This window comes from Montipora foliosa, chromosome 11 (genome assembly GCF_036669935.1).
Source record: "Montipora foliosa isolate CH-2021 chromosome 11, ASM3666993v2, whole genome shotgun sequence".
Classification (NCBI taxonomy): domain Eukaryota; kingdom Metazoa; phylum Cnidaria; class Anthozoa; order Scleractinia; family Acroporidae; genus Montipora; species Montipora foliosa.
Window position 1 is genome coordinate 8,323,160 of NC_090879.1, and position 19,263 is coordinate 8,342,422.

Here is a 19,263-nt window from a genome sequence, read left to right on the forward strand (position 1 = left end):
ACAAACTGATTTACACTGCATTAACTCTTTGCAAACATACATGCAGCTCCAAGATGGGTGAGGTTGTTTTGTTGTTGTGTGTTTTGTCTAATTGTCGCGTGTTGTGGGTAAATTGTCGCGTGTCGCGGGTACATATTCACATTCATATTCATAAAAGCTAACCTTAGGGCTAAGAACTTTTGTTTAGGCCTAAGGTTAGCTTTTATGGATGTCTAGGATACTTTCTGTATTTCTGAATCCAGGATTTTGGCTTTCCAAAATCTTGAAATCAGGACTACTAAAACCAGACCCACGACAATTTATACCCGACCCGCCACAATTTACCTGCGACACCCAACAATTAGACCATCTCTGTTTTGCGCAGTCATATATGAACACTTACACTTCGCTCATCCGTAAACCCTTGCTACAGACTACAGGAATGTCTGCAAAAGGAAAAATACTTACCAGAGATGAATACAGTTTCTTCCAATGCTGTATAGTACTAAGTCATCTACCACAGAATTATTGGAAAGATCCAGTTCTCTCTGTGAAGAGTACACCAAATAAAGTAGGTCTTAAAGAGAATTTTTTTGTATCATTCTAATTTTGTCTTAACAATATTCCAAAATTTGTCATTTCTATGTGTCCTATCTTCCAAACAAATTGTGGTGTTTATTTGACAGGTACACAAAAAGCCTGAGTAAAGAAGCACAGTTCAAGCCGATCAATCAACATAGTCCCTGGTGTGGTGGTCTCTCACTTATTCTTTTCTGGGGAGCACCTGTGTAAACTACTTAAGATGTCATTCAGATAAGATTGTAAACTGCACGGCTGCCATTTGAGCCATAAAAGCCAGTCTGGCAAAGTTCCCCACAAAGTGTTGTTCATTGACCCTGAAAAGTCCCTCGGGAAGTGGTCAACTACATATTCATCAAACCATCATCATCACCGCATAAGTTTAAAGCTGAAGGTGATTCATTTTACATACTAGCCTGCGTGGCATGTGATTTGGTGAATTTTAGAAGCTTCTTTCCACCGGGGATGACTTTCGAGTGTTGAATGTAAGTGGCCACGCAAATGGCAAGCGAAGGGGAAGGGGGTGAAGGGAATGAGTGAGAAACCTGCCTCCTTTTCTTCTGCTCCTGCCTTCCCCCTCCCTTCCCTCTAGCCCTTTTGCGTTCTCATTTCATTTCGGTTCAGGTCAGCCCCACTGGAAAGAAGCGTCTAAGATTCGCCAAACCAGTAATTTACATACTAGTAGTCTTAGATTTCCAATGCTCTGTAATCCTTGGCTGGTAACTAAGGCAATATAAAAGTGTAAAGAAGTAATAATATTATTAATATTATGCAACAATAACTTGGAAGAGATCTGACATCAACAGTTTCTTGTTATAACATGAACATTAACCAAATTACCATCATGTCCAGCCTGTGAAAATTTCAGGGACTCAATCATACAACAATGCTAAAACAAAGATCGATAACACATACATTAGCCAATCAACAAAGAGCACTTGTAGTCACACATGATCATGAATAACAATGGCAACAGTCTCTCACAATCACAGCACCCAACACGATTAAAGTCAAATACCCTTCTAGATCATGTGCTCAGTGTCAGTCACAAAAACGGACAATAATATTGTTTTAAAATTACTTACCTGTGTGAGTTGAACGATTCCCTCATCTGTCAGCATCATGCACTCCGAGATGTCAATGCTTTTCAAGTTTTTACATTTATCGCCAAGATGGTCCATTCCCTTATCTGTCAGCTGAAACAAATAATATTAACAACAATATTACTTAAAAATTAAGAATTTCAAATAGTGCAAATTCTTAGGTCATCTATGCTGTTTACAAGAATACTAGAAGACATAAACGTTAAAAGCATGCCAAAACTCAGAGCAAAAATCTGGCGGGAAGAAAGGGCATTCTGTGTGGAGGGTTTAGCGGTTTTTTCCCCTATCTCCGGTCATCATTGCCTAGATTTGTTAAAAACCTCCTTGTCATCTCAGGATTATTGCAGGTCCAGTTACATTGATTTTGGAGTATTCAAATTCTTGCGTTCACCTATCATTGACCTGACTAACCAGATCAAGAAAATGTCTGATTATCTATCTAATGCCAAGATTTAGCAAAAGTAGAAAGACATAAGGGCACCATGTATATCGACAATTCACCTGATTACATTCTTTCAGATTGAGCTCAACACATGTTGGTGGCAGCATAAAGAAACACTGTAAGAGGAGATCAAAATTGAAAGCAAAATAAGTTATTTAATATTGTTCATGTTATTTTACTGATGACTTCTAATGATGACATAAAACTGCAAAAAGTTAAAATGAAGTCATGTTTTTGTGCATGTCTGTAATTCATGCACAGTACATGTACATGTACAGTACACTTACAGAATGCAATATTATACTAAAAACTCATGAAGCCCTTTTCAGCTGAAACAAAACAGTGAAATTCCATGCAAAGAACAAAGGGAGAAATGTTCTAAGTGATTTCTCAATAGACATTTATACATTTTCCAAAATTAATTTTTACCAAGTTACAACTTGACAAGTTAAGGAGACAGCATTATTATTTTGTATAATATAATTTGCATGTACCTGGCCTTTAAGACGTCTGTTTCCTTGTAAATTGATGTGAGTAAGTTTCTTGCACTCCTTAAAAAGCCACCAGAGCCTGGTAAGACAGCAATATTAAGGCATAAGATGAATAACATGCAGCTTGTGATCAAAGAAGGACTTCAGCATAGTGCACATAATACCTGTTAAAGACATTGAAGCAGGACTTACGCTTTTTCACCAACTTTATAGCACTTTTGAAGAATTACTTTCTGTAAAAGAAAACAACTTGATCACAATACAAGACAATTATTATTACAGTAATATTAAAAACTTTTTGGGAGTTTAAATAAATCTTTTAATAGACCTTGCTAGCTTGTGCATTTTGCTTTCCCAATATTATTGAATTCAGATTATGCAACGATACTCAAGCTTTGATCCTTTGTCCTGTTCATCAAAAAGTGAAATTAATGCTAGCATGAATTCATCCACCTGAAGTAAAATACTCGACAGTTTGAACATTGTAACATGATCTATATTGTTAAAAAAAAAACATGAACAAGCAAGTAAGGTCTGTTCACTTTAATGTACCTCCAGGTCCAAACAGCCTTTGGACAAGGCTTTTAATGAGGATGTACTGACATCAACTCCACTTAACTTTAGTTCTTTCAACGACTTGCACTGTTTTGCTACAGAGGGGAAAAATACTAACTTTATTCTTCAATACATTTAGATCTGACACCCTAGACCATGTAGGAATCCTTTTCCTTTAAGAAAACATCATCAAGAGAATACATAATATTTAGATTTAGCCAAGCCTAAAAGCGGAGCTCCCAGGTCTTTATTCTTGGCTTGAGCCTGTGCTGCGATCAAATCAAAATCCAGTACCTGGTCTGCGGCCAATTCCGAAAAAATAGCTTACCTCAATGAGCTCCAAAATTGACCCTGCCATATGGTCATGTGATACTGGTCAGCAGATCCCTTGTTTTGACAGGTGTTAATTGACCATGACATGGACGTGTAATATCAAAGATGTACGCTGTAAACTAGCTGGAGTACATGTATGGTTGTCTCGATGAGCTCTAAACTTGAGCCTGTGATATGGTTACGTGATACTGGTCACATTGGCATCCGGTACATGGAGGGGTGAATGTATGTACTATTGTACGCTCGTACGGTGACTAAACCAAATTTCCTCACACAGCTGTATTACCATATTTTCTTACCCAAGGTGCCCCACACGTGCACCTTTGGCGCGCGGACAAAATTGAAAAAAAAAAAACCGTTACCCTACCTATTGCTGTCTGTGAAAAAAATCTAAGACAATAATAATTATTCTTACCAAAATCAATAACAATTTAATAACACAGACTATTTCATCTACATTGTACAATTTAGTCAGGAGTGAAGCCTGACACTAGGGCTGTCATCAAGGCCCAGGAGACAAGGATTTTTCCTGGCTACTTTCAGACAGACACCCCTAGCTGCTTCTTTTTCAGCCCCTCCACCACACCTGACCCCTGCTAGTTTGATTTTATAAAGTTCCCAACAACTCAAAATCTTTGGGAAACTCTGCCAACAACAATGCAAACGAACTCATGCTTACCAATACAAAGGACCGCAAAATCTGTCAGGAAATGAGGTGAAAGAGACAAATCCAATGACTTCAGGTTTTGACAGCCTCGTCTTAGAATCGACCACAGAACTTCATCAGTGAGACCTGAAATTAACAAAGTCAACACCAAATCAATGGCACATCCAGTTAATGATAATGATAATGATAATGATAATGATAATGATAATGATAATGATAATGATAATGATAATGATAATGATAATGATAATGATAATGATAATAATAATAATAATAATAATAATAATAATAACAAAGTATTTGTCAGCGCATTTAAAATTCTCAATGCCCTTAGAGCAGGAAGCTAAAAACATTTCCACACCTCAAAACTTTATAGATATAAGGTGCGGTTGCACACACCATGGTAAATGTCATTTCCCACAGTAAATCATCCTGCGGTGCCTCACACTTGGGTTTTAGTATACCATGAAAACCAGCGGTCACTCCGTTAGAAACATTACCATGGCAAAAAGAAATCTCACGCAATTCATTGGCGGGAAATTTTATCACTTACTTCATCAGCATTGTGATTGGCTCTAATGTACCTCAGGCATCAAAACACCCTTCCAACTTACCACATTAAATGTCATGGGCGCTTTGTCTGATCTTTTTGACATATCCATAGAAACTTACCACAGGAACTTTACCTTGGGAAATGTTGGTCACACGCAATAAATGCAGTTTCCCATGGTAGAATGGTCATTTACTGCAGTAAAAGTGCCCTGTGTAACCGCCCCTTTAATGTAACTAAAAAAACACTTACGGTAAGTAAAATTGTAAGGCTATCTAAGGATCAAAATAGTCACAAAAAAGAAAATGTTTTAAGTTTCTTCTTAAAAATAGCTACAGTCTCAGACTGTTTTAAAGATTTACGCAGACTATTCCAGAGTTTCGGGGCGCAACAAGAGAAGGTTCTTGGACCATAAGTGGCTGTCATGACGTTCATAACTTGTAGAAGTAAATGATCGGATGAACGTAAAGAACGAACTGGTTTATAGGAACTGATGAGGGAATTCAGAATTTTACAGGTTAAGAGTAAAATCTTAAAGTGATGTGTGACCTAACAGGAAGCCAATACAGGTTCTTAAAGTAAGTAAAGTAAGTAAAGTCACTGCTTACGAGCCAGAAGGCCCATCAGAGGCCGGTGCTTATCTCCGGTTTCTGTAGCATGAAGCGACTTGGAGTATTCATACTCCCCCCTGGATGGGATGCTAGTCCATCGCAGGGTTACCCCCAGCATTACGCCCGTACCCATTTATACACCTGGGTGGAGAGAGGCACCGTGAAAGTAAAGTGTCTTGCCCAAGAACACAACACAATGTCCTCGGCCAGGCCCCGAACCCGGACAAGGCTTTTAATGAGAATGTACTGACATCAACTCAACTTAACTTTAGTTCTTTCAACGAACCGAACAGGTTCTTAAGCTCTGGAGTAATGTGGTCTCTTTGACTGGACAGTTGACAAAATGAAATGTGAATATGAAAAGGACAGATTTTAAACAAATACCGTAGTAGAGGGACCAAAAAGATGACAAGGATTTTAATGAATATTATTATTCCACTATTACATCATTTTACCTTATTTGGTCAAGAGAACACGCAAAATATGATATCGTAGTGTCCCAGTTAGACCTGTTTAGAACATAGCAAATACAGACAGAGCAAGAGTTCAAGCCAGAGTATTAAGCTTGTCATCGCTTTGAATGGTTTCATATGTGTTGTTTTCGTCATTTGCACACACCTCATAATGCAATCAATCCGATTCTCCTTCAGTGCAGAAAGAAGCCAAAATACTAGAAAGTGGCATAATAGTGGAATAATAAATCCCTCATTGAATGGTTTAAATAATTATTATAAGACATGTTGCTCATTGTTCGTATTTTTCCTTGCCCCTTTGGGGCTCAGAAAAATACTACTCAACTCGCAAAATATCCATTTGTATTATACGTTAAACCATTCAATAAGGTGTCAGGGCTGTAGCTAAGAATAAATTCATCCAGTTGAAGGTTCTATCGAGGTGGTTCGCGCTCTGAGCATCAAACAAAGGGACCTGGTAACAAGATTGTTCCCAGTGTTTCACAACACCCGGTACGCAAAAACATACTCAACACAATGCTTTATTTCATTTCCAATATCGAAAAATTCTAGTGATAATTCCGTAGTACTAGACAGGAAGATGTTCATTTTTTTTGTTAGCACATCGAATGACTTTTAAACTTTGTAGAGAATATTTTGCGATTGTCACGGTCACTTGATCGCCGGCCAAAATTCAGCCGTCGATCACCCCTTTAGCCGGCGCAACTTCCCAGAGGTGTATTTTCACTGTATAACTGAGGGCAGTAAAGAAAAGTCTGCTTACAAGTCAAGTGGCCCATTCGGCCAGAGCTTATCTTGGTTTCTGTAGCATGAAGCAGTAACACCCCCTGCATTAAATTTGCCAGTACCCACTTATACACCTGGATGGAGAGAGGCAACATGAAAGTAAATTGTCTTACCCAAGAACACAACACAATGTCCCCGGTCAGGGCCCGAACCCGGACCACTCGCTCGGGATGCGAGTTCACTAACCATGAGGCCAATGCGCCGGAGGGCATTAGACATCATTAAATTTTGGAGATTGGATGGGTTAAAATCCCCTACTGACTACTTGCTGGAGTTGATCTGGGTAGTTCATGGTTCAGCCTTTTTGCTATGTATGGGGTTGGCCAAAGATAAAACTTACCTCCAAGACCTCTGAACGAAGCAAAAGCTCCTTGAAAGTCAAGATGGTTGGTATGATGCCATGACTTAATGGCTAGCACTCTCCATCTCCTACAAACTACGGTAAGACACAAAATTGTTATTGCAAATTTCAAATATATTGCAAATGCATCACAGGGGTCATCAAAAAGATTACATTGTTTCTGAGCTGAATGAAAAGATTAATTTGGTAACCTGAGTTGCTTGAAAGAGCAGGCCTGTGAAGTTAACACAGACAGTAGTTACGGCAATAGTAATGCAAATGGATTTATAAACAGTTAACAACATTACTGCATCACTCAGTGGAGGTTGGGTGCCTGAGACATCCTGGAGCTTCCACTATTGGCAGCTACCTCCAGATGGATACTGTACACCCATGGCTGCCAAAAAACTGACAACCCAGCCATGAGCCCCCATGCAGCAGAGCAGATAGGCACCCGTCATACTGAAACAGTGGAAAGTAGAGGGGAGGGTAAACACCACTAAACGCTCCACACAAAGTACTCCTACTTTCCGTCACACAGATAAACAAGCTCTACAACTCAAAGCACAAGGAATACAACGCATGCACGATTATAACAAAACTGCTGACAACAACTGACCACGGTGGCTCCTAGTTGTTAACTCTCAGAATTAAATTGCATTTAGCCTCATCACATAGTGCATACAGTCTCATGGTAGTTTATAACTGCAATAATAATGATAATGATAATAATGAATTATTTATTATTCTTTCTCTGGGGTGAGATTGGGCGTCAAACTGTAAAGGCCCATCTGACAGAAGATAGCAGTCCATGTTATTTTGATCTCACCCACCCACCCAACCCATACATGAATGTGAAAGAAGGCCAATCCTCAACACCGGGGGTCTGCCCCTTACTTCATGACCACATCACCACTATGTGAGTTCTTTAAGATCCCACGGGGTTGATAAACAGGAAGGGTTGTGAGACAGGTGTACAGTTTAAAGTCCTTATCCAAGAAGGCTCAAAAATCTGACCATTTGCTGATGAAATTAAAACAGCAGCAGCACTTTCTGCTCAGTTACGAAACCATTCAAAGCGATGACAAGCTAAATACCCAGATCCTGGGCCTGATTGTTCGAAAGCCGATTAACTTAATCCAGGATTAGCCTAAACTTTGTTTTCATTTTTTCAACTTTTCAGTAAAAGTTTATCTTGCTTATTTTTGTTTTTCAAGATTGACTCTTCTTCTAATGTAAAATTTTGCCACATATCAATGCTGAACAATTTTTTTGAAGTAGAGAAATACACTCCTTGGTTAAATTTTTAATCTGGGATTAGCATTAAACGGCTTTTGAACAGCCGGGCTCTGAGTGTTAGTCTACCCGGGGTTTCCACCCTGAATGAAATCCCGATGCTCAATCAACTGAGCCACCATACAGTCATCAGCTATTTACAGGGACACTGATGGTCTTAATAATATTATTGTTGAAATACATTTTTCTCTCATTTCACAGTGACGTCAAGAGTGATTGCTCAATCTTTCTCCCCGCAAGATTACATTAAAAAATACTTAACAATAATAAACAAACTTTGTAATCATAAACTAATACCTCATTCGCACCAACAAGACATGTTTAATTAACCTGGATTAAACAAAAGTAAAATTTGTCACAGAAAAATGTAGGACTGGCTTTCAGATGAGATTCAGGTGGGTTTTAATACCGGTAATGCTTTGATATGTGTTAAATGTGTTGTTGACAAAACTCAGTATACAAGATTTAAAAAGAAAACTCTTTGAAATCGTGTTTGACTAAACATCTTTAAAACATGGTTAAGGTTTGGTGTGAACAGGACATTAGACACAATATCTAAGAAAGTTCCAACGCTTTTCATCTTTCAGAAGCAAAAAATTGAGAAAAATGGAAAATCATGGCGGAACAAGCAGCCAAGGCGAAAACAAGAGCACAAAGAGAAAAACAGTCATGTACCAGTACCAATAGAGACTGTATAGAGCGGTATACAATTGAGTGTCAAAAGTAATTAGCAAATTGCTTTGGTTTTGCATTTACTTCACTCGGTGATTGGTTGAAAGATCTCGCGCCATTTTTTCAACCAATCAGAAGTGAAACCAAAACTAATCATTGCTTGCGCGAGCACATTTTCCCATGATGTGTGTCAGCTATGTGTGATTACTTTGAGTTTTGATTGGTTTACTGGATTGTCTGCATCCTTTTTGATTTGACTTTGGTTTTGGTTTTACGACACTCAATTGAAACTCGCTCCAGTGATATTATTATTGCTGTAAATATTCTGGTTTCTACCTACCCCTTTCAATGCATACCCTATCCTTTGCAGGTAAATACAGGAAAATGTGAAGCATGGTATACTCATTAAGCTGAAATATTGCTGGCCTATGAAGAATAAAAAAGGAAAAAAATAAACAACACACATTCAATGAAAGCTATCTAACTTACAGGAATGAGGATACGAATATTTTGATACATGTTCTTACTCAGTATCAAGTGTCTTGCTGTCACTGCTGTGACACTCATCTTCCATTGCGACATCTCTTTCCTCCTTTCCTCCATTATAAGTATAGGATTCCAGAGCCTTCTAACACATAAAACGAGAGAGAGAGAGGTCCTTTTCTTTACCATGAGGCCATCATCAATAATACTAATAGCTATATTTCCTGTGACAAAGTCATATTTGTAAACAAAAATAGGAATAACGAAAAGAGGAGAGTGAAACCAGAGTCAAAATCAAGAAAGACAAAAAAAACACACTTGAACAAAAGTTTAGTATGAAACCAATAGCTTTTGTTTTCATTAATAAAATTTTACATGATGATTCTCCTATTTACAGCATCAATAATAATAACATTGAATTTTATTAAATACATTGACCCAATTCAACAGAGGGGAAATGTAACAATTTCTTCACGTATTGCAACATCTACAATTCGCAGAAATTGTAAAATCTTCTAGGGAAGTAAATTCAACTTACCTCCAAACTGGTTTCTTGGCCAAATACTTTCCTTCCTGAAGTACAAAAAATAATATTGTGACACACATTAGGTCGCCAGAGAAGCTGAAATAAATAATTTATTAGATTGTAAGTATACCGGTATTTACTTTTTTCCATAAATTGTATACCTTCAATCATACATGAAGCCTGCAACAAACCTGATTTTTTTCTCTCTGGTGCGCAGACTTTCATGACTCTACCAAGAAAATATAAATGTAAATTATAAGGAGAAGTGATTTCCCTGTTAAGGCATTATGCAGCTTGACCTCTTAATGAAAAATCTCAGGAAGCTTGGCAAAAAAATGTTATAAAAATAATGTCTATATTTTTAAAAATGTTATCATGATCTCTCAGAATTCTTCTAAATTTAGCAAGGTTAACAGCTGGGAGGTCAGTAGACTCTGCTAGTCTGTGGTTGAAATCCTAAAATGAGGCTAATTTGACATTACATCATATTACATTACACAAACGTCTTACATGGCTCGGACACCCATATGCACCAAACTCGCTTGCCCCGCCAATTGCTCCACTGGGAACCACAAGGGCACCGTCGCCCAGGCAGGCAACGCATGCACTGGAAAGATACAGTGTCGAGAGACCTGCAAGGCAACAGTGGTGGTGCTATGTGGGCTCAGCCCACAGCAGCAGTAATGTAATAACAATGTAATGTAATAACAAAAAACTACACAATATGAAATTACCTCACTTAGTATCCACCCCCTTATAAATACGATCTTCACATGTGAAGTAATACCGGCACTACACTTTATTATGATTTCAAATATGTAACATAAGTATTAAGATATGTAGTTTTAATCTCATGATAAACAAAGACATGTATTTATTATTATCATTATCATTATCATTATCATTATCATTATCATTATCATTATCATAATCATATATATAACTATGCATATAACCTCTTACCAACTGAGTGCAAGGGCCATGCCGGGGAATATTGGCCCGAGGTTGTGGCAGTACAGACAGAGTATAGTGAGGTCGATACAAAAACGACCGGGGCCCAATATTCCCCAGTAACATCCCGAGCAAGTGCGGTTAGCAAGATGTTTATTTTATGGCCTTGATTATTTGAACGATCAGACAGTTCTCTGCTTGGTGAATGTCTGTGAATCTTCGTCTTCCATCAGCGAATTTTGAACAGTAATCTTTTAAATGTAAAAATAAGTTCAGCAAGCTATTATTGTGCTATTGTGATGAAAAAAAGGAACATCCGTCTTTTTAAAACGTTTTGTGTTTTGCTCGACTTGAATTTTCCGGCAGAGAGAAAAATACAGAAATGGGCCATTTCCACGGTAATGGTCCATACTGTAAAATCCCGACCAAAACCCAACCAGTAAGAGTTCCATTTAGCCTGAAAATGTCTTGCTATATAATAAATATATACAACAATGTGTGGACCCATATATATATAAGAAGGCTTGAGAAGTCAAAGGCTCTAGGATTTTTGAAGCTGTGAGAAAGACGCAGATTAAAATTAGCCTGATGTTAGGATTTCATCCACAGACTAGTAGAGTCTACTGACCTCCCAGCCATTAACCTTGCTAAATTTAGAAGAATTCTTAGAGATCGTGATAACATTTTTAAAAATACACAAAACTGAAGTAAATCAAAGCAATGCAAGTCAGCTTCGTCACCTTTCTTCTAATGTTCGTTCTTCATCTGAAGATTTCTTGGCTCTCTCTGCATCCCATTCATTGCTGAATGTGACAAATCCAAACCTAGAAGAGATGAAAAAGTTACTTTTGATGATATAATATTAACACTCCACAATAATCATTCTACTTACAAGTGTACCTATGTACCCTCCCCAACTGAAAATGAGACTAATAGATTTTACTCTGGCTAATGCCAGACAATAAGTAAGCAAGTGGTAAGGAGGAGATGGACGTGGTTGGGCCATGTCCTCAGAATGGACCATTGCTCACATCCACGAATTGCTCTAACATGGGTGCCTGAAGCCAAACGGAAAAGGGGTAGACCGCGTGAGACTTGGAGAAGGACTATCGAAAGAGAGATGAAAGAGAACGGTTTAGGAACATGGGCAGCAGCAGCATCGGCTGCGGAGGACAGAACAGCCTGGAGGCAGAGAGCCTACAGCCCAATTCTCCACTTGGAGAATGGATAAATGATGATGATGAATGCCAGACAATTTTACTCACCTCTTGTCAAGCAATTTAGGTGTGAATGGGTTAATATTTAACTACAAGGTTTGAAGGATAGGTTGAGGGCAGGATTGGCATATTGAAGGGGATTGATCCTCTCAGTTTGAAAAATTTCAATGCTTTTCCCTAGGTTAGTCTAAAATGTCATTTCCTGCCCAAACCTGCCGAGAAGGGGCACCCCACCCCTTCTCGGCAGGTTTGGGCGAAAAGATCGATATAGTGACAGAATGATTTCCTTTATTTTTAACCTATTGACCCCCGACTGGAATTAACAGAGAATTAACAGATTTTACTCTGTCTTACACCAGACAATTTTACTCATCAAACTGCAGGTGTTCCAGGGCATGAGGTGTTGGTGGCTTTGAGGTGTCAGTGGGTTGGTCCCCTACATTAAGCAAATCCAAAAATTCAGGATTGTTGAGGAAATGCAAATCCTGATATACTTGACATTCTGGCACGGTCACTTTCCCTCAATGTGGCATCTACCGGTAAGTGAAAGAACCAGCACCTGGCAAATAGCCTGACTCCTGTCTGTATTTTTTGTTTGTCTGGTCTAATCACTGAGATGTCCTTCAAGCTAATCCAGCCAAGTTGACCTCATGGTTATCTATCACTTCATATCCAGCACGCCCTCATAGAATAATTTTTAAATATCCTCTCTATTGTATCAATAATTTAATTATCTATTATAATAATAATAATAACAACTTTATTTATATCGCAATATATACAGAAAGCTCTATATCGCTTAACAATCACAAATTAAAAACTATACAAAAGAAAAAACTTAAAATGCATAAAAAGATAATACACAAAAAATTAATAATAAGTAGCTCTGAAAAGATGCGTCTTTATATAATAGAGTGTCAATCGAGTGTCGTAAAACCAAAACCAAAGTAATTACTTTGGCCAATCAAAACGGATGGAGACAATCTGGTAAACCAATCAAAATTCAAAACACAAAGTGCAGGAAAATGTGCACGCGCGAGCCACGATTGGTTTTGGTTTCACTTCTGATTGGTTGAAAAAGTGATGTGGGATCTTTGAACCAATCACTGAGTGAAGTAATCATAAACCAAAGCAATTCGCTAATTACTTTCGACACTCAATTGACAACCATTCTCACAATTATAATAATAACAACTTTATTTACGTGTCCATGGATTTAGCACTAGAGCACTAATTGGGGACACTAATGAAATTAACTCAAATCAAATCAAATCAAATGTTGGTTTTTGTGAAGTGGGGAAACCAGAGTACCCGGAGAAAAACCTCTCAGAGCAGAGAGGACAACCAACAAGCTCAACCCACATATGACGTCAAGTCTGGGAATTGATCCTGAGCCACACTGGTGGGAGGCGAGTGCTATCACCACTGCGCCACCACCCCTTCTCCTCACAATCTCCCCTATCTCCACGCATATCAATCTAAATAATCTAATGGACCATTTGCGAGTTACTGCTTGTCTCAGTTTCGAAGTGAGTCTTGGTATTCAACTATGGAAAGGGACGGGTTACGTTTTCTCAAACGTTGAAAATGGGTATGGGTAGAAAACTAGCACTTCCCATTACACTCTATAATAGTTTAGTCTATAGAAAGGGAAATGAGTTTGATTCACATAAGAATACGCAACTCATTTCCATTTGAATGGTTGTGCACCAGGACTCGCCTTGAAAGGACTCGCCTTGAAACTGAGGCATGCAGTAACTCGGAAATAGGCTATTTTAATAGGCCACTGTGGAAAAAAACCATAATACTCTTTTTTGTCCCTCCGAATTTTGCATAAAACATTGGTTTTGTTTTCTCTTAGGACCACTGTAAGTGATCTGCAAAAGGCATAACCCATCACTGCAGATGTACAAATGTGCATGTGTTAGTGTTAAAATATAAGACAAGGTGCAAGTGCTAAATAAATAATGATAAGAAAGTTACGGCACCAGCTTTTTTTTTTTAACATGGCACCTGACAGCCCTTTTGAATAATAATAATAATAATAATAATAATAATAATAATAATAATAATAATAATAATAATAATCCAATTATCTATTATGTCAGTAATCCAAGACTTCACATAATCGACCCACTCACCCTCGAGAACGTTTCGTTTTACGATCCGTTATGACTTCGGCGTAAATCACTTTTCCAAAGGAGTTGAAAAATTCTTTCAATTGCCTTGATTTTACCTTATAACTCACGTTGCCAACAAACACCTTACACTTATTTGCAACTATTCGAGTTTGGCGACAAAATTCCTCAGCTTTTTGTATTAAATCTGTAGATTGTAAAGGGCTTATTCCACTATTGAGACAGTTACTGTTTTGGACAAATGTGACAGGTTTTTCCGCGTGAACACTAGTACTGTCATCTGCTAATGCGGCAAACAGACCCTTGTTACATTCCTGCCTGTGAAGCGCTCTGAGTTTGTCCAAGTTTGGAGAACGTCTACTCATCTGCGTGCAAAGACGCTCGTCTTAGTGAAGTCTCGGATGCTCGGGAAAACACTTGTATCGATGAGTGTGAAACATCAGAAAAAGATGGCGGGTACTTCATATACGGAGAATTCTTTTGAACCCACCGCATCAGCCACTCGTTGGGGTATGAGCCAAAGTTGCGTCATGTATGGGGACACATGTGGGCTTACCCGCTAAAAAGCTGCAATACATGTAGTAGGTGTAGGTAAGTGTAGTACATGTAATACGTAGATGAAGTATGTGTAGTTCGTGTAGTACCTGTAGTAGTTAAAAGTCTCCGTTACGAGCCTAGGAAGGCCCATCAGGCCGGCGCTTTAATATCTCCGGTTTCCGTAACATGAACAGACTAGGAGTATTTCTACTCCCCCTGGATGGGATGCAAGTCCATCGCAGCATTCTCGCCGGTACCCATTTATACACCTGGGTGGAGAGAGAGGCACCGTGAACACAACACAATAGGAGGGAAAAAACAAAGTTCTTTGGGGCTCGGGATGCGGGATTTTGAAGAAAGATGGAAACGGGATTCGGGATTGCAATTGTGGATGGGACGCGGTATTTAGCATTATCACTAAGCGGGATCCGGGAAACCGTCACTTTGAAGCCCCGAGATCCGGGATTTCTGACGGGAAAAAATTAAAATGAACTCAACTTTCGCCGTTGACAACGACGAAAATATGCTGTAGCCAATAAGCTAGAATTATAGTCTGCAGACGACACCATCATCGCTGTTTGCGGCTTTACATGATATTCTTGATTGTGTGGCTCTTTTTTTATGAGAAGGGAAAGAACAGAAATTCAATTTTTGTGGGCACAACTTCTGTGGAAAGTCAAAACATTGAACAAATTCAGTCAAATATTCCTGGATAAAATGTTCCCACGGTTATAATTCCACATCGGAATCAACTGACAAAGATTAAACTTTCATTTCAACCTAACAAAAAAGTGATAGCAGCCCTGCTATTACTAAATCAACTGTAGTTGTAATTGACGACGAGGTTTGGACATCATGCTGTGACGTCATGACCGGGACCGGGATTGGCCGATAAAAACGTTCGGGATTTCGGGATTAAGGGAAAATTTTGGTCGGAATGGCGGGATTGAAGAATGAATGAGATATTAGTGGAAGAGAACAAAAACCAGGGTCTAGAGCTTGGTGATACTGGCTATAACTTTTCATTCCCTGTAAAGGATACATTAGCGATCTTTGGAATGGAAATTCAAAAAGACAATAATCTGGATTTATCTGGTCATATATCAAATGTGTGCAAAAAGATTAATAATCTACTTGACGTTTTGGTGCGCGTTCGGAACCTAATACATAGGGACACATTGCTTAAGGTTTACAAAGCGTTTAATTTACCATTTTTTTATTATTGCTTCTCTGTCTGGTATTTTTGTGGCTGGCGCAACACTGATAAACTAGCAGCGCTAAATAAGACAATAGTTAGATTTATATTTTCAGATTAACTGTCCTCTTACGACGGTCTTCTCACTAAAGTCAACTCTACATCTCTATGCAATAAGCGCATTAAAAAATTTTGTCATATTACTGTATAAAGGTGTCACGGTTTTTTAACGATTTTCCTGCTTGTATGAAAAATATGTTCTTCTTGTGATATTCGCGGAAATTATAGAACAACCAGTAAAGGTCTAAATTTTCTTTCTTACTTATCAGCTAAGTTGTAGAATGCGCTACCTGATTTTATCCGTACCACTGAGTTTACAGGATTTTTAAAAAGGAGAATCCAGAGCCTCATTTTTGTATCGCCGCTTTTCTTTTTAACGTATCTGTAAATATTATATATTTAGTGATGTATCCGTGTATGTCACATAATTTAGCTTTAAATGTAACGTCTCGAAGATATTAGCTCTTGTAGCTAATCTGAAATTCGAGATGAAATAAAGTTTATGTATGTATGTGTGTATGTTGCCTTTAGCAATGCGCGTGCGTACTCTCTGTAATCTGCGACTCCAGTGCGTTCCATATGAAAGATGCAATGACTTTCTCGATCAATATTAAAGCCATTGGGAGGCGCGGTGGCCTCATGGTTAGTGTGCTCTACTTCGGAGCGAATGGTCCGGGTTCGGGACCTGGCCGGGGACATTGTGTTGTGTTCTTGGGCAAGACACTTTACTCCCTCGTTGCCTCTCTTTATACACCCAGGTGTATAAATGGGTACCAGCGAAATGCTGGGGGTAACCTTGCGATGGACTAGCATCCCATCCAGGGGGGAGTAGAAATACTCCTAGTCGCTTCATCCTACAGAAACCGGGGATAAGGCAATCGAAATCTCTCCCTCACCGCTTACCGGGGGTAGGTATCTGGAAGCAGCGAGGGCCCAACCGTGTCCCGGGCACGCGGGTCGAAATCTTGGGCTTAATCGTCAAAGTACGACGCTCAGGCGTGATGTCTAGAGGTACCGCTACTATCCCTTTTCCTCTGTTGTTCAAACATTTCGTCAGCGCATGCGTAAATGTTCTGGCGCTCCGATATATACGATACCAAAAAGAATGCTGGTTTGTACAAGGAATTGGCATTTCAGTTGATTCTACGGGCCAAAATGTAACGTAAGGATCATGTCTAGTCCTCTCGCATAGGACACAGATAAATCATCCCGTCGTTTATTTAGAAGATTTAGCCTGGCAGCTTGGAAGAATAAAGAAGAAGAAAAATGACTAATTTTGTCGATAGCGTCAACGGTTCAATGTCCTAGTTCCTACTTTATAAAAGGAAAGGAAAGGAAAGGAACTTTATTTAAGTGTCTAATCTTCTAGCACTGTAGAGCACTAATCGGGGACACTGTAAATTGAAATTAACAAGTTAACGCAAACCAATGCGTTTCCAAAGTGGCCCGGGTTCGATTCCCAGGACTCGGCGTCATATGTGGGTTGAGTTTGTTGGTTCTCTACTCTGCACCGAGAGGTTTTTCTCCGGGTACTCCGGTTTTCTCCTCTCCTCAAAAACCAAAATTTGATTTGATAAAAGCAATATTTTCCCTAATTTAGCGCTTGTTCGAGAGTTGTCATCACCCGTAACGAGTCAGATGTCCTTAGCAACCAAAACAGGATTTCAGTACCCTGTGGTGATAGCAAGAATTTGCCTGGTATCTCCACGCGCACCCTCGCGGCGCACTTCTTATACCCCCCCCCCCCCCCCCGCGGGATTTTATCGAGACGTGGGGCCGAAAGTGTGTATTGTGTAAAATAGAACAAGTCTCCTTTCGAGTGTTCTTTTTTAATCTCGCAATTCATACTTTGAGGGAATGCGGTGCTGGGCCTTACTCCCGGATGTTTGGCCTTGTATGGTTGGGTTTTCCGACGCCCGTGTGGAGTTTCTCACCGCCCTGTTCCCTTGTTTTTATGATGTTTGTTCACCATATCAGTTTTCATTGTCTTGTAAATAAGATTCTACGCAACTTTGTAAATAGAATATCCGTAACTTTATTGCATCTTCTCCAACCCCTCAGGAAATGTACTGTTTCATCTTGTATTTTCTCTTAGAGTAAATTAGTAACACTTTCATTTTCAAGTAAGGGGCGTGCAGTAGAGCTTTCTCTACACCGTCCATTGTAAATATGTAAACTAGAAATAGCTTTCACTACATCTGCCCCCGCCCAAGATTGTATGAAAGGCAGTTGAGATACGATTACGAATTATATGCTGAACCTGTCGCCCCTGTTTCCGATTTGCTTCTGACAAATCGTCGCCCTTGTTTCTGATTTGTGTCCGGACAAAATCAATTTCTGAGCCAGGAAACTCGATTTGCATCAGATCTGCTTCAATGTTTGATTTTTTCAATCGCTAACCCGAACAGCACTTTGGTTCTTCTTGCGAGTTTTTACTTCAGTCGTGACTCCTAAAACACCTCGATCGTGTCGAGTAGGACAATCACAGGCCAATACCACTTGCACGCCCGTTTAGAGCGATTTTCAATTGAGAGTCAGAAAACCAAAACCAAAGTAATTACTTTGGCCAATCAAAAAGGACGGAGACAATCCAGTAAACCAATCAAAACCCGAAGTAATTACACGTAGCCGACACAAAGCGCGGGAAAATGTGCACGTGCGAACCACGATTGGTTTTGGTTTCACTTCTGATAGGCTGAAAAAGTGGCGAGAGAACTTTGAACCAATCACTGAGTGAGGTAATCATAAACCAAAGGAATTCGCTAATTACTTTCGAGACTCAATTGAAAACCACTCGAAGCAATACCAATACCACCTTACGCGCCCGGTTGAGGAGATCGAGATTGATTTCCTCTACGATATCTTCCAATTTATACATTTACCCTTTTACGCGGGGACCTCTGGGTTGCCTCCTCGGGTTTTACCCCTGCGGGGGCAATAAAAGGGAAGGAAGTGCCGCCCAGTTACTTGCAGTATTTCAATGTGAATAAATTCCTGAGGATTATCTTCTATATTGACACTTCTAACGTAAAAGATTGTTTGACAGATTTTTCTTTCCAAGTTTTAATTAAATTAATTCGTTCAAACATGGCGTTTGAAGAGGATAATGCGGTCTATTGTGGGAGAGCGACGATCTTATAACGGGAGTTACTAGGAGTTGGAGCGATTTGGTCGAATATCAGTAAGGCAAACATCAAACCTTTCGGCGAACTAAAGAAAACTCAGTTGCAGCATAGCAGATGAGGTGATACTGTAATCCCATCGAAGAAGTTTTTCTCT

General features: G+C 39.2%; 1 protein-coding gene across 2 annotated transcripts in view; it reads right to left on the reverse strand.

Moving 5' to 3' along the window:
- LOC137975033 (putative RNA-binding protein EEED8.10) overlaps positions 1 to 14,654 on the reverse strand; it is a 21,716-nt gene extending 7,062 nt beyond the window's left edge. Inside the window, exons 1-16 of one of the 2 annotated variants that reach the window (XM_068822064.1) lie at positions 14,196 to 14,654; positions 11,578 to 11,661; positions 10,078 to 10,115; positions 9,899 to 9,933; positions 9,405 to 9,505; positions 9,218 to 9,303; positions 6,910 to 7,005; positions 4,162 to 4,275; positions 3,147 to 3,244; positions 2,787 to 2,827; positions 2,598 to 2,673; positions 2,163 to 2,219; positions 1,644 to 1,754; positions 1,399 to 1,447; positions 1,238 to 1,281; positions 448 to 527 (exon numbers count right to left, since the gene is read on the reverse strand). In XM_068822064.1, coding sequence (XP_068678165.1) covers positions 448 to 527; positions 1,238 to 1,281; positions 1,399 to 1,447; positions 1,644 to 1,754; positions 2,163 to 2,219; positions 2,598 to 2,673; positions 2,787 to 2,827; positions 3,147 to 3,244; positions 4,162 to 4,275; positions 6,910 to 7,005; positions 9,218 to 9,303; positions 9,405 to 9,505; positions 9,899 to 9,933; positions 10,078 to 10,115; positions 11,578 to 11,661; positions 14,196 to 14,557 — 1,472 coding nt within the window. In that variant the 5' untranslated portion in view covers positions 14,558 to 14,654. The remainder of the gene's footprint in view (positions 1 to 447; positions 528 to 1,237; positions 1,282 to 1,398; positions 1,448 to 1,643; positions 1,755 to 2,162; positions 2,220 to 2,597; positions 2,674 to 2,786; positions 2,828 to 3,146; positions 3,245 to 4,161; positions 4,276 to 6,909; positions 7,006 to 9,217; positions 9,304 to 9,404; positions 9,506 to 9,898; positions 9,934 to 10,077; positions 10,116 to 11,577; positions 11,662 to 14,195) is intronic. The other variant, XM_068822065.1, reaches the window with a different exon arrangement.
- Between the last annotated feature and the right edge of the window lie 4,609 nt (positions 14,655 to 19,263).